A 15,432-nucleotide genomic window follows, 5' to 3' on the forward strand; every position below is an offset into this window, starting at 1 on the left:
AATATGGAATTGGGACTAAACTTTTTTTTTTCCCCCAAGTTTTCCCGCTTTTCTCTCCCATCCTCGGAGCGCCCAAAGTTGCGCTTCACTGCGGAAGCGCGCAGCGGGCTGCGCACATCGGCCCTCACTGCTTTCCGTGGGCTGAATGGCCTCCACTCCGCCGATCTTTAATCACGGCATGCATCGACTTCCAAACAAATTTCCGCATAACGGGCATGTCAAGTACTGCTCTTGCACATCCATACCTACCTGCGTTTCCCGACTATCAAGGCATGTGCAAAGATTACATTTTACCAATTATGAAAATTTTTAATTATAAACAAATCAACCGTAACCTACCAGGTGTTCAAAATTAAGCTTTACGGAATTTTTAAAAATCGCCTGTGGTAGGTAGCTTAATTCTTATCGTTCAGCTGGGTTGTTCGAAGAGGCGGACAATAGTAGCACGAGAAATCGAAACACATAGTCAACCAATTATCAAAAATGGACTAATTAACTTAATTACTTATGACACATTGCAATTTACGAATTGTAGCCTGTGAGTTTGCAAGACGCATCCACTGGAAATGAATTTCCATGATGGAAACCAGTTTCGAAATATTTCCCAGAAAGTGGGCTGAAATACATGGGCGTTTCAGATACTTTTGTGCTTCAATGTATAAAACAGCATTTTGGTAAAAAGTAAGTGGAACAACACCTGCATTTTTACGGCGAGTTTGATGGCGCATATCTCCAAACTGGTAAACTGCAATATGTGTCATAATTAACTAAAAATCTAATTAACAAAAATGCACTAATTAGCTTCATAGTTAATTAGTTGAATATCTGTTTCGATTTCTCGTGCAACTAACGTACACCTCTTCGAATAACCCAGCTCAATAATTAGCAGTAAGCTACCTGCCACAGGCAATATTTAAAAATTCCATAAAGATTAACTTTGAACACCCGGTATAAAGAACATACCAAAACTCAAATTTGTCTTGTTTCCCCAAAAGCATTAGTCACTGATGTCACGCACATTAACATTTTCTTGCTTAGTCTGGTGCCGCATGCTCAGCCAATCACCTTTCAGGGATCCTTTTCAGCATCCTCGCTGGAGCTTTCTGCTTGCTGGCCTGGCCGATTTGCACACTCTGAAAGTGATAGGTCCATAATTCGGCACCTGCTCTATTCAATTAAATATTTGTGTAATATTCCTGGTACTTACAAAGCCTGCATACAATTAAATCGCATAACATGCCTCATGAATTTGAGCCTAGGTAACTCCCATAGGTCTATAGCACCATAACAAAATCATCAGAGTGAAAGGTATGGTGAATTATGCATAAGCTTGCCAGAACTGTGGCCTTACAACTGATATTTACTGGTATTGTCTGTATATACGGAACAACTGCACGAATGTTTCAATATGGTGGGTAACTTTTTTTTTTTTTTGCTTTCTTGGTTTAGTAACTTAGGTGGTTGAGAAAAATCTGTGCTGTGGTATAAACTATGTCACAAAAAAGCTCGGTGGCTGGAACTAGCACAATGTTCGAGCAAAAGCATGTATACTAACATTATGACAAACAAGGCATGTGCAGTCCGAAATCAGCACTTAAATGCTTCTACGCTTTGAAAAAGTCCAACAGGGCAGGGCATAGAACAACACATCAGTGTTGAGCTGTTGACCACAGTAACTATTTTTGTTCTAATGTCAAACAAGACTAATTTTTAGGAGCAAGGTAGAAAGGGTAGCCTGTCTGCTACAATCAGCGTCAAAAGTTTACTATAACACTGCGAGATCCTTGAAAAAGCTGACCATTTTCGCAGCCTGTACTACTAGTATACGCAAACAGTGTTACTTGGTTTTACCGATTATGATCACAGACTGCTAGGAAATTCAATGTTTTCTCAAATTCCGCAGGCCCATAAACGTTTGACACAGACTGTACAACTAGGGTGCGACGAACGTGAAAAAAGGGAAGACTTAAAAAATTGTGGTGTTTAATGACCTGAAAATGCTGAGCCGTGCTCCCTCAAGGGCTGCTGAAGCCAACCTTTCCCTTCTTCATAAAGAACCACCTCTCTCTCAGAAACTGCACAGCGAGTTAGACTGGCCATCGTAGTGGAGGGCTCCACATAACTTGGAACACCTGTTGTTCAAGCATTTTTTTACATTTCGCCCCCATCAAATGAGGCCATACTACGGCCTGGAATTGAACCCCCAACCTTGTGCTCGTCAAAGGAAAGACTCGGTAGGCATGTACGTGTGCAAGAAACTGCACCATGTAGTCCGAGATGCTCATAGCGACGAGTCATCTTCAGATTTTACCAATTTTACTACGAGACAGGGTTTGCGCTATTTTGCACCATTTTTGTGTGCTTCCGCACAGTCTGCTGGCACACTGGCTGTGTTCCGTCAAGGCAGCGTTAGAGACGAAAAATGGGAGAGAAATGAGCCGAGCCGATGCACCATTTAATGCAACTCATCCATTTATTTGCTTTCCTAGGAGTTATACCCAATTTGGTGTACGCCAGTCCATCAGTGGTGCCCGTGCTCTGAAAAAAAGAAAAGGAAAAAAAAAGAAGAACATGTATTATACACCTTCAATATTGTTTGTGTTGTCCCAAGTTGTCTGGCCTGAACATCTGGGAAAATTGCTGGCATAGGCTGCAATTTGCTGACACATGGTACAAGCAAGTGGAGAGACAAGAGCTTGCAGAGGACGCAAAATAGGCTGACGACGGTAGTAATGAACTGGTTTTGATGGCAGTGAAGACAGTGGTGTTATATAAGCTTCGGGCATATTACGCGGTTTACTATACAGAACTGAATATTTGCAACAGACCAATTTTTTTTAAAGGGAAAGTTTGAATCAATTTGAGAGTAGCATGAAGCGACAAAGGAAGCCCACATGGGTTTTGTGGAAAGAAACATTCATAGCCGAGGAAAATTTGTCCCGCTCTAGTAATAAACCTCACACTTGTCATACCTCGTTGCGATGAAGTGGCGTACGACACGAAAATACCTTCATCCTGTCCAATATTCATTATAAGCGTAGATTTGTTACACACCAATATCAGCAAGAAACCTTTAACGCCTCCCTCTTATTTTATCTGATAATTAGTTCTGTGTTCATCACATCAAGGGCCGATTTTCCGAGGCAGTTCTCCTAACATCCCCCTTGCAAAGTTAACAGAATCTCTATGCTGATCTTTGTCAGGGCATCGAGTAGTACCTTCGCAATAATCACACATTATAGTATTCCATTACAGCCCAACAAAATGTCTATAGAAATACAACGGGATTTTCAAACTTAATTCTGTAAAGACAGTGCAAGGGCTAATAATCATCTGCTGGACAAGCGAACTTCCTCCTGAAAAATCTTCTTCTCTTGGTAGATTTATGCAGTACGTACTTGGGTTATGAAAATGTTCCTGCATGTCAAGTGCCCTATTTTCCGGTGTATAAGTCGCGGTTTTTTCTGCATTTTTGGTCGGTGTGTCTTGGAGAAAATTGATGCATTACACACAACTCTAATGTGTACCACTAAATTGTAAGTGTGACTTTTGCAACACCATCATGAATATTGTAATGATATTGTGCAAGCTTTACACTCCTATCACATTTGTCCACTTCAAATAAACAAACACAGTTTACGAAACTGGAATATCTGTTTTTGGTGCAGAGTTAGAATTCAGCCCTCCCTTAAATGCAACAAATTTCATCCGGATCGGTTCAGTGATCGCTTAATGAAAGCATTTATTTGCTTCATATGTACAAGAATTGAAACATCGGAGCTGGCCCTCAGAAAAAAAACAAAACTCTTGATGATGTGTCAAAGGAGTGTCAGTGCACTGCATTCAGCCTGGCCTCTTTCACGCAACAATCTCATACAAGTTAGGTGACACTTCCATCAGTAGCGAGCATTGCTGAGTGAACAGACTGGGCTTTAGGAAGAACTTCAAACCTCGTGGCAGTTTACAATGTATACAATGACTAACAGTGAATTTTCGGACTGAAAGTTTCAGTAATGTTCTCATCATTCATCATCAGCCTATTTTTATGTCCATTATAGAATGAAGGCCTCTCCCAGCGATCTCCAATTACCCGTCTTGCGCTAGCCGACACCATCTTATGCTGCAAGTTCTCATTTCACTACCCCACCTGGTTCTCTGACATCTTCGAATGCACTTGCCTTCTCTTCGCATTCATTCTGCAGCTCTACTACACAGACGGTTATCTGCCCCACGTATTACTTATCCTGTGTACCTCCATTTCTTACTGTCAACTAGAATATCGGCTACCCCTGTGCCCTTTAGTCCACACCGCTGCCTTCCTGTTTCTCAACGTTATGCCTAAGATTTTTGTCACATCGCTCGTTGCACGGCCTCTTACTTCTTCTCAAGCTTCTTTGTTAGCCTCAAAGTTTCTGCCCTATACTTTAGCACTGGTAGAATGCAATGTAGTACACTTTTCTTTGATTGTGTGTCGCATACAGTAATTGTAGTGTTTTCATTGCAAAGAAGGGCATTTACATAGCAGTGGTTGCATCACATGCTAACCCATCACCAAAAGCGAGCCAGTGCTCAAAGGGCCCCACACCGGGCTCCACTGGAACTTTCGGTTAAACACTGCAAGTTGTAAAGCACTGTAGAGTGTCCTACAACAATAATTTTTCAAACTGGTTTATTGTTAGCGGAGACTGGAGAAATTTAAATGTCACGTTGCCATGCTGCCAGGAGGTGAACTTCGCTGCTAACACGACACAGTCTTTTTGCCTTGACAAACATCCGCAGGCGACATTTGTCCTCTGCCTTCTGTCATACAGGAGCCAAGGGACCACATTAACATTACGTCACGAGCCCTGCCTTTCTTTTCTTTTTTGTGCTGCGCAGTGCACTTACCAGTGGCTGATTTGCATGTTCTGCAATTGATGATTTACCAACATTATGTTTCATAATTCATTACTCTGCATATGTTCGGTGTGAGGTGGATTAGTGCGACGTCTCTCTGCTGGGACGTGGAACTCCCTTGAAAGTAAGGTTAGTTAGTTAGGTAAGGTTTTATGACGCAAAAGCAACTAAGGCGATGATGCGCCATGCACAAGATGAAAATATATAATTTGATGAAAGTGCTTCAAGCGACAAAGATCATTACTTTAAAATTTGTTTGGGAAACCTGTTTCATCTAAATACTTTAAAACATTGTCTAGAGATACATGTGCGTTTTCAGCTAGGATCAGGGAGGGATGAAGTGGTGTTAGTGTTTTGTAAAGTTCATAAGAATATTTCTGTCTTTCTTCCTCCAACGCCGGACATGTTATTAAAATGTGATTCACAGTTAGAAATTCTTGACATTGATCACAAACCGCTTGTTCTTCATTTTTCAATAAAAAGTTATGTGTGATATGTGTGTGTCCGATGCGAACGCGACATTGAATGACTTCCATAAAACGTTCCTGGTGGTATATGTCTTCCACTCCTGCAGTATGGGCTTTACCATTTGTAGCTTGTTATTTACTTGACAGCCCCAATCCTGTTGCCACTTCGAGGTGATCGCAGCACGGACCACCCGGACACAGTCCTTGAATGGAAGATTTATCTCTCATTTTTTTACGGGCAGCCATTGCTGCGCATTTGTCCGCGTTTTCATTTCCCAGGATTCCCATGTGGCTTGGAACCCAACAGAGACGAATTACTTGACCATGCTTTTCACTTTTGCCCAGCATTCTCAAGATGCAGCCGAGAAAAGGTTCGCACTCTGATTTTCTATGGAGGGAATTAAGTAAACTGAGGAAATCTGTGTAGACAACTGCTTTTTTATAATCTCCTGTAACTATTTTTCCAAGGCCATGAGCAGGGCATATACTTCGGCTGTGAAAACCGAAACAAGCTGTGGTAACCTAAGACAGTGTTCCCAGTGTTCCGATACAACTGCGCTTTCCACATGTTGCTTTGTCTTGGAACCGTCAGCTGTAAAACTCGGTGTAGTCATTGTATTTTTCCTGTAATTCTGAGAAATCTTGCCTTATGTGTTCAAGCGGTGTTTCTTTTTTCTTGTGGCATGTCAGAGTAAAATCACAAAAATGTGTGAAATCATACCACGGGGGCAGTCTATTCGGTGTTCGGCGACCTTGAGAGCCTCGCTCGGAACATTGTAGTTTTGGCACATATCGTCAAATCGAAGGATAAGTGGGCTCACGCTGTGTGGTTTGTTGGCATAGTGTATTCTGTTTGTGGGTAGGTAATAAGAGTGTAGCATATATGATTAGGTAGAGCTGTGATTCTAAGCACATATGAAATTGTGAGCAAAACTCTTCGGTGCTCCAGACAGGGTTCATTACTGTCGGCATACAGGCTTTCTATTGGGGAGGTCCTGTAGGCGCCAGTTGCTAAGCACAGTCCGTGGTTGTGTGTGGGATCAAGACATTTGACATAAGACTGCCTTGCTGACCCGTAAACTATGCAGCCGTAGTCAAGAATGCTGCGCACGACAGAGCGGTAAATACGTAACAGGCACGTTCGGTCGGCGCCCCAATACTTACGTTAGGACTTTCAGGATGTTAAGCGCTTCGTTGGCCTTAGTTTTTACACTGGTAATGTGAGCGATGAAGTTTAATTTGCTATCAAAAATAATTCCTAAGAACTTTTGTTCGTGCTTAACCGGTAATGGGCTTTGATTTAATTTGAGAACTGGGTCAGGGTGTAACCCCCTTTTTTTGTGAAAACACGACTGCCACAGTTTTTTGTGTAGAAAAACGAAATCAATTTTTATCGGCCCATTGCGTCAACTTGTTTATTGTTATCTGCGTTTGCCTTTCGCATGTAGACATACCCGAGGCACGGCATGCATTGAAAGTAAAGACACATGAGCTATAGTTCCTGTCGCTTGCACACTAATTGGTGATGCTGAAGTACACCCACATACTGGACACTAGTGCCACACTACTGTCCAGGGTACTGCTTAGGAACCCTGTGGTTTAGTGAATTGGTGCACACCAAGTGACACTTCCGAAATTGTTGAACCAGGAATATTGCCCGTAGTCACCCCAATCACCAAGCAGCAAACTTACGCTCTGCAGCCTTGGCCATGACTTTCTTGTGAGCCTCAATACTCTGTGGAGAGTTGACTGCAAAGTGAACAAACACAAACATCAGTATACTTCGTCTTATCACTGGAACGTAATCAGCAGTGACTACTTGAAAATTGTGTTGAACTCCTAACCAAAGGCACAGTACACATTTAAATAAGAATATGCTACGTGTTGAAGAGCACAGTAAACGTGAAGCTGTTTGTGAGAACATACCGACAGGTTAATGGCATAAATGAAAGTCTCATTCTAACTTGCAGATGGCTGTCAGTGATGTTTAAGGTATTGCTTTTACCTTTTTTTTTGGTACACACTGAAAATTTAAAGTGCCTTATGCAGCAAGCACAGTAAGAGTGTAATTCATTGAGGTAACAGAGGTAACCAAGGAGTGGTCGTGAAAGATGACATGCAGGAAGCATGCTGCTGTTCGACGGCACTGTGAGCATATAAAGCGTGAATACTGACTGTGCCATGTGCTATCACACTCAATACAAGTTGCAACATGGTATATACTGGACATCTTTCTTTCGCTAAGAAGCATTTAAGGTGTATACACAAGCCATTATTCCTTCAAATGTGGTGCACTACCAATAATTAGAACAGTGTTTAGTTCAACAATTTTTTGTATGTTGGTAATGCTGCTGGGAAGCCTAGGAGCCACTTGGCCACAGGATCCCATGTTCTCACTCAAATTGAGCGAAATAGTACATTCTACTTGAACACGTGCAGCAGACCACAACAGGGGCGCGATCTTGTACGCATTCCAAAATGGAACGGAGGCGTTCCGTTCCATCGAGCCGCACACGATTGGTCAATTTGAACGTCGCGGTTGAAATTGACCAATCGTGTGCGGCTCGATGGAACGGAACGCCTCCGTTCCATTTTGGAACGCGTACAAGATCGCGCCCCAGAAGTAGACATAAGGCCTTCTGGTGAAGACGCATCTGGGTAGCAGTGTTCCGTCTGCCACAATGGGTCATTTTTTATTAAGACAGCATAAAAAATGCCGATTTTTATTATTAAATAAGAACACTTAAAAAGCATTTAACCAGAACTGGTTCTGGTTTGTGAAATTATACAGTATGTGAACAGCACTGGTGGCCGCTAAAGCTGGAAGGAAAGTTATCAAGGTCTGTGCTCATTGCAGGTCAGTTTCAATTGTCCGTTTCGGTTTCCTTCATTTGTCGCATTAAATGCGATAATTAATACTGAAAGATGTAGTATTACAAACAGAGACCTTATACGATGATTTCATTCAAAGAAAGCATTATTTATGTGGAAATAATCTGCATGCCTCACACACCCACACTCAAAACAAGCCTTGCACCACATCCTGACATTCTCTTGCTTACGGTAGTACACTTGTGGTGGCACAGTGTCCATTCAGAAACTCGCATGGTCAATGGCGCCAGATTTCCCTCTAGGCAATATTGTGGGAAACTATGCTGGTTTGGTTGCAGCAGCAGATTTCAGATAACCCTTGCCTCACCGGTCACATAGCTGCGTAGGTCGGCATACTCACCGCGCGTTTTTGCCGCTAGCGTGGCCATACCCTTAGATGATTTTCGTGACTATTACTCCCCCGGCACTGATTTCAGAGATGCAAGATAAGAGTTTGAGCGAGCAATGAAGGGTGGGATTGGACTAGGGTGTGTATGTATGAACGAGAATAAGGGCCGGTGAGTTCGGATGGCGTCACGTGAGGGTAGCGAGTGCCAGTAAAGGCCGGTCCACATGGTGCGATTTTTCACTGCGTTTTTCGCAGCTTTGATTACCGCAAATGCGAACTTCGCATTGCCTTTTCACGTGCATCGAGTGCGGCAGCTGCGATTTTCGCATTTACGAGCACCTAGCGGTGTACTGAATTATTCTTGGCGTCAGTTCGCTTCGGTGAAAACAAAGTAAAACAACTTAGAAACTGTTTTCGTGACAGTTTGTGTTTGACTGCGTTACTTTATCAAAACAAAAATTAAGTAGGCAGGCCACAATGACGTGTCTATGATCCATATTGTGATTGGTTCTCCGTCCTTGCCGCATGGGTGTTCTCACTAAGTTCAGCCCTCCGAACATAGGAAAATTGCACGCACGAAGGGTCGGATGGCCCATTTGCCGCAACTGCGAATTCGCAAGTGCAAAAACGGAGTCAAATGCGCACCATGTGAAACAGGCTTACGTATCAATGAAAGTTTGTTACAGTGAGTTTGACTGGTTATGGTACGTATGCGACCAAGTGCCGATGAGTGTTAATATTGATTCGTGTGTGAGTATCCACTTATTCTGTAAACCTATGCATAGCCACGTGGCCAACGCGGGAAAAAGAAAATCCAGTAACAGATTTTAATGCGTCTGCATGGAGCGACAAATGATGACGAAAGGGTATTTTAGCGTTGCGTTCGACCATTTAACCAGAACATATTTTTTTCAGTTACAGCTTCCTCCGAATTGCGCATGCGCGCTAGACGGCAGGCAGTATCGGTAGAACGGTAACGTTACGCTAAAATACCCTAAAGGCAGTTTGCCTGCAGATTTGAATGTGTCTGCATGGGGCGAGAAGTGACGACAAAAAGGGTATTTTAGCATTGCGTTCCACCATTACCGTTACAGCTTCCTCCGAACTGCGCATGCGCGCTAGGCTCGACGGCAGGCGCTATCGGTAGCACGGTAACGTTACACTAAAATACCCTAGAGCCAGTTTGCCTGCATCGGCACTCCAGCAGGGCTGGTCAACCACGTATTCCGCAGAATCTCCCGTGCGCACGCCAGGGTCCACTCGCACAAACTTACCCGCCTTGTGAATGGGGTACACCATGAAGACCATGTAGACCACAAGGCCACCACAGAGGAAATATCTGATGAGCCAGAATTTCTGGAAGTGGAACTTGTAGGGAAACTGGGCGATTTTTGCCGTCAGTGTGTAGGGGTACTTCATGCGCCTGCTGGTCGCCCCGGCGGCAGCCGTCTTTGCGGGAGAAGCTGCCGCAGAAGTGGTCTGCTGCCTGTGTGCGATTCAGATTTCAAGCTATAACCAGAGCACTTAACAGTGACCAACAAAATCACGAGTTCCATTTCCACTTAGCGGCCCGTTAGCCGGTTCTCGAGAGCTAGCATGTGAGGCGTGCCACAAAAATCTGGCACAGAAACTAAGACGTACTACGATACCTGGACACTCTGACGACGACCCCGGCGACCTGCCGCAGGGCCTGCATCGTGGCTCTTTATTGGAACGACGAAGTTTAGTTTGTTAAGCAAAAGTTACAAGCAGCCAATGTGCTAACTCAAAGGACAAATGGAGGCCACAGAAGTGCTTGAGAAGTTCCAGTAAGTCATGCGAAGGCAGCGAGGTTCAGCCACTGAAGGTCCACGCAGTGTAACGTTAGCGCTGCAAGCGAAAACGATATTAATTGTTTGGCGGTTTAAAAATCACTCTAAGTAATTTATATTTTTTTCATTCTATGTCAAGTTTTGTATTATTGCGTTAATTACATTTATAGTCTAAGTTTTCTACAAATTTGTGTGCCATCTCTAGCGCTTGCTGTTGACGCGGTGGCAGCGGACGCATTCCTCAATCGAGCGCACCGACTGGCTCACTAGCTTTCCCGCTCGCAAACCTTTAGTATTCGTAATGGCGGCTTCTGCCTCAGCTGACGAGAAAATAGTCAAGTTTCTATGCTAGGAACGCGACCTTAACCAGTTCCTAAGTTTAGCGCGTAATAAATGACAAGATATCACAGGACGTGATGTCAATGCAACAGATGTCAGAATGTGTGACGTCTGCTGCTCACTGCTAGAACTTTTCGAAAAATGTAAGGAGCATGCATTTTCACTCTCTTTTTCGATGGTGGTGGGGGGGTTTGCGCGCGGTTAAGCCTATTGACTCCCCGAAAAAATGCTAGTTTGCCGTCGTGCTTCGAGTGCCTCGACGTGCGGTGGACGCGTGCGAACGGAGCTCTTTGTTGGAGCGCGTTCCGATGACCGGCGCGTCGGCCCCGGGCTTCGGATGCGGAGGCGAAACTGCCAGTGTGTGGTTGGTTGCCAGCGCGGTAGGAGAGCTTTACGGTGGCCTCCGCTTGACTCCACGCAGATGATGCCGAAAACTCGTGCGGTCAACGTTCTCCGCTGTCCAAGAGCGACATCCTGGTGCTCTGCAGCTACGTGCAATCTTGGAACCAGAGGTGAGTTGTCGCTCGATCGTGCGTGTACACTTCGTGCTGTGCAGCGAGCACACCAGACCCCAGCAGCAGACGGGCTACGATCCCTTCCCCGCATAAAGAAAAGGAAAACACGCGCTGCGGTGTGACTGAGCTCGACTGGTGTGTTCGGGAAACGTAAACAACTGTCTAGGTACCGTGCTCACGACGGCAACACACCGCAGGGCTGTCACGTCGTGCCTTCTGCGCTTGATCAAACGAGAGAACCATCTGTCGCTTGCGAGTTGCTGGTGACTGGTGCACCAAACTTTTTCGTCTGCCGTGCTTTCAAAGAAAGAAAGCACCATTCCACCTCTCGTCTGTGTCTTACAGCAAGACGTTCAACTCTGCAGTTACACGACAACGGTTGCCTAATGTTCAGTGCACACTCGTTTGGCATGTTGACAGTGCTTCCCGGAAGAGTTTTACTTAGTTTCGCGTGTACCGTAGCGTTGATGTTCTGCTGCTCGTATGTTCCCGCCTCCCCTTTCGTACGCTTATTGAAGACCTGCGCCAACCGGACCTGATTGTCAGCTGCGTCTGCAGCTGTTGCAAGAAAGGTCAAACGGCGCGTTTGTTGTGGATGACCGCGTTATAGTGTAGAATACCAAGAGCTTGTATTATTCGTAGCCATAACCGAACCTGTCTTCTAAAGCCATTAGTTATAGGGCCGTCTGCATCCAAATGCAAGCAGAGTTCCATTCATGCCATCTTTTTATCCTAAGGCGCCTTAGTTTTGCTTTTGTCACATTATAATCATGAAGGTTTAGCATTGATCTTAGTGAGATAGAGTTCCTAAAGTAAAGCGAATGATTCTTGAAAGAGGCGGTTAGTTTATTAAAAAGATGTAAGGTTTGTCAAAAACTTGGCTTTTTACGTTTTATACTTTGCACACGTGTCTGCCACTCACACTTTACTTGAGCACTGCAGTATTCTGTGTTGCTGTTGATGATGATGTCTGCGGCCACATCCCTTTAATCGGGAGATTGGCAGGCAATGCTGGATCGGGCCATACAATAAATGGTGAGAAGAAAAAGCTAGTAAATATTCTATTGTGCCTCTGCCGGCACATCTGCTGCCACCCTCGCGCTTTTCACAGAACGCGGCTGCCGCAGCGCTTGATCTCTCCACGAGTGTTCCAGCCGCCTCTTCGTAGTTTCCAGCTGTAGCTCATGTTGCCAGCATTAAAAATATTAACCTTGATTGAAGGCAGTTAAGCACATATTTCCCATTAGCATACCATACGACCCCTTTGCTTGGACTCAGTTTAGCAAAAGTTGCGTATGGTGTTCAGGGCAGTCTCCATCCTTAAAGTCCATGGCATGCAGTGTTTTAACAAGCTGGTGCTAATGATGCATTATACTGGAGACTCGAAACAGCACTGTGACACATGGCCGAGTAATTGTTCTCCAGTTTCCCAGGAAGTTCGCTTACAACTACTACTTCGTACTTGCACCATAAAATATCTGCGTGGTCATCATCATTACTTACAACTTTCCAGCACTCATTAATGCTAACATGCAGCAAATACAGCGAAATCAGCTGTACAATGATTGTCGCTTCGTGCACACGGTATTTGCAATCTATATTGGCGTTTCGTTATATGCAAGCACATGCTGCTTGCGACACGTTAAGTGGCTGCTTTTGAGTGCTTCGACTTGCGAGCCATTGCATGGAACCTCATTGTTACATGTGCCACACATTTATACGCAACGTCATAGATGCACAAAACACATGGACAGCTTCTGTGGCACCGAAAAGACATAGAGCCTTCGAGGCATTGTTCAAGCTCAGTGTTATTGAGCATGCGCACGAACTAAAATCCACTTTAGCAGCGGGCCTGGACTATCTAACAAAAGCTTTTTATTTTTAACCCGAATTGGCCCTTGTGGACTATGCGCCCGGTGCGGACTATATTTTGGAAAACACGGTACTACATATATTACAATTACAACTTGCGGACACAAGGTTATGTCACATCACATATTATTTGTGCACCTTTGCACTTCCAGTATGCGACGTACTGTGTTTTGGTCGTAAGCACTGTGCTATGGCCACTAATCACAGAAACGTGTCACTCTGCTTGGTTGGTGGTAAATAAGTTCAGATCTGCAACACCTTCCATGTAATAAATGCGTCCTATTTTATGACATAAAAGTATGACACCTAATTTCACGTTGAATTTCATGAAGCTTAGCTATATTTTTCAAATGTAACGCACTATTTTCAGTCGCAAATGCGAGCAGTAAGGCAATTCTCTCGCACCTTTGTAGCATTGCCTGATATGTATGAAACATAGTACAGCTATAAAGTTTACTGTTGCAAATCAGTTCTGCGGAATCTCGTGAGGTGGAGGAGGTATCGTGAAAGGCAAAAATTGTCATCCACCCGAATGTAGCCTGAAGCTACCCAAGAAAACCCGTACGGGTTTCTCAGAAAGAACACTTCGCAGTTGAGTAAAGATTCGTCCTGGTCTGGGAAGCCATTTGGTGGCACTGGTGAAACAAGTAGTGAAGCGCGCCACCTCCCGTAATAGTTTAAAACGTGCTGGTGGACTGTAGAAACTGTCACTGGGGTACTTTGAAGAGAAGCCATCAGTCGGTTCAGACGTACTTCTCATCCTTGTAAAGTGACGAAGGGGAAAACTTGAACTTAGGACCTTTTATCGTTTAATATTGCTTCATTTATTGATTATCTCATGCTCAGTGTAGAGGGTCTGAGAAGCTGAGAAATTTTCATGGGGCGTGGCCACACGCAGGCAATGCACTTGCTGCTACAAGGATCCACAGAGCTTCGACAAGTTCAATGCAGTCATCCAGGGTCTGCTGCAAACGGTGCTGCTGCTGCTGCGGCAACTGCGACAGCGACTGAGTGGCGCCGATGGGGCCGAGGCTCCGGACGAGGCCGCCCTGCTGGACAGCCAAGATAGTAACCATGCAGCAGCTTGTGAGTTACACAAGCACAGTTTGCTTGGGGTTATGGCATGTTGGGATGGGATGGAGTTGCTGCTGCATGGTTGACAGGGATGGTCTAACAGGACACTGAAGGCAAGCGCCGAGTCAATCTAGATTATTGGACTAGCCTTCTGCAAACCTCTGGAGTTTCAGTGCGAAATTTTTAAAATGGAATGGTTGACTTTCAGTTTCTCTTCTAATAATCAACCTAATTAACAAAATTATAGTTTTGAAAAACTACTGATTTTGAAAATCTAGACTGATTAAGTGTTTCTGTTTAGTTTCTTTTTAATGTAAGTTGTGTCGTGTTTTTAGCAAGTTCATGTGCGCAGTGTTTCAACATTACAGCTATGTTTGTTTTATGGGACTTTTTTCTCTTTTTTTATGCGCAGTGGTGTGAAGTCACAGAGACGTGTTCCAAGCGTACTCTTTTACTTGTAGTCAGAAGCGTCTTCTTAGCAGTCAAAAGTAGGCTGGCTTTAATGCTGGCTGGAATTCGAAACGTATCCTTAGTAGCCAAGAAAATTGCGTCTGAAGTGGCTGTACAGTTTTTTTTTTTTTGTGTAATTTTAAGTGCTTGCCACCAATGGGGGCGCCTATGTGGATATCCCAAGCTGTGTTGGGGATCTTTGAAGACAAGCTTTGCCAGGCACAAGACTGTAACACAAAACTCGTTGGAGGACTGAAGTCGCCCTCCTCTGCGGTCATATGAATGTCACAGTCCGCTCTGGCAACTCCATGCCCTTTTCATGCTGGTATCGCATTCTGTCATCTGAAAAACAACTTCCCTGTTTTCATAGTTCTCATGACAATGAACCAAGCATGTTGCAACAGGCCTGCTTTTTGAACCACCAGATGACATTTGCCTGTGCTGCCCTCTGCATGCCTTTTCGCTCTGCCTCTCTTTTCGCCAGTTTTGTTTTGGTTTTGCCTGTCCCCACCAGCCCATGCATGTTTTGTGTACCATGACGCAGCACATGTGTCGGGGGAGTATCCTCATAACTGTGTAGTGCAGTTTCTCATCTCAAATCATACCATGCTTATCCTGGCGTCCCTTTTGCAGCAATAGCTGTTATGGGGGTCACTTTCCTAGTCATTTTGATGTCTGTTGGTGGAATCCCAGAGTAATTTCCCAGAACTAAAAAAAAAAAAAAAAAATTAAGTGCCCCGAGAACATTTGAACTCTGGACCTACAGATTGCCAGTTGAGGATTCCACC

At 44.3% G+C, this 15,432-nt stretch overlaps 2 protein-coding genes across 2 annotated transcripts in view; one reads left to right on the top strand and one right to left on the bottom strand.

Annotated features, from left to right (window-relative positions):
• Positions 1–2,454: 2,454 nt before the first annotated feature.
• On the bottom strand, positions 2,455–10,395 carry LOC119457852 (uncharacterized). Its single transcript, XM_037719607.2, has 4 exons — positions 10,233–10,395; positions 9,858–10,069; positions 7,056–7,112; positions 2,455–2,538 (listed from the first exon to the last, which is right to left on the bottom strand). The coding sequence occupies exons 1-4, from the start codon at positions 10,277–10,279 to the stop codon at positions 2,522–2,524; spliced, it is 333 nt and encodes a 110-aa protein (XP_037575535.1). The 5' UTR covers positions 10,280–10,395; the 3' UTR covers positions 2,455–2,521.
• Positions 10,396–10,664: 269 nt separating this feature from the next.
• LOC119457853 (ubiquitin carboxyl-terminal hydrolase 34-like) overlaps positions 10,665–15,432 on the top strand; it is a 99,551-nt gene continuing 94,783 nt past the window's right edge. The window contains 3 exon segments of the mRNA XM_037719608.2: positions 10,665–10,876; positions 11,155–11,245; positions 14,019–14,206. Of these exon segments, the coding sequence (XP_037575536.1) occupies positions 10,834–10,876; positions 11,155–11,245; positions 14,019–14,206 (322 nt within the window). The 5' untranslated portion in view covers positions 10,665–10,833.

Source organism: Dermacentor silvarum, chromosome 7 (genome assembly GCF_013339745.2).
Source record: "Dermacentor silvarum isolate Dsil-2018 chromosome 7, BIME_Dsil_1.4, whole genome shotgun sequence".
Classification (NCBI taxonomy): domain Eukaryota; kingdom Metazoa; phylum Arthropoda; class Arachnida; order Ixodida; family Ixodidae; genus Dermacentor; species Dermacentor silvarum.

What these genes read in the sequence shown, in the direction of transcription:
- LOC119457852 (XM_037719607.2), bottom strand. Translation starts at nt 10,279, where the DNA reads ATGCAGGCCCTGCGGCAGGTCGCCGGGGTCGTCGTCAGAGTGTCCAG. An exon ending in GTCGTCGTCAGAGTGTCCAG is followed by an intron (nt 10,070 to 10,232) that starts GTATCGTAGTAC and finishes AATCGCACACAG; the next exon opens with GCAGCAGACCACTTCTGCGG. An exon ending in GTACCCCATTCACAAGGCGG is followed by an intron (nt 7,113 to 9,857) that starts GTAAGTTTGTGC and finishes TTCACTTTGCAG; the next exon opens with TCAACTCTCCACAGAGTATT.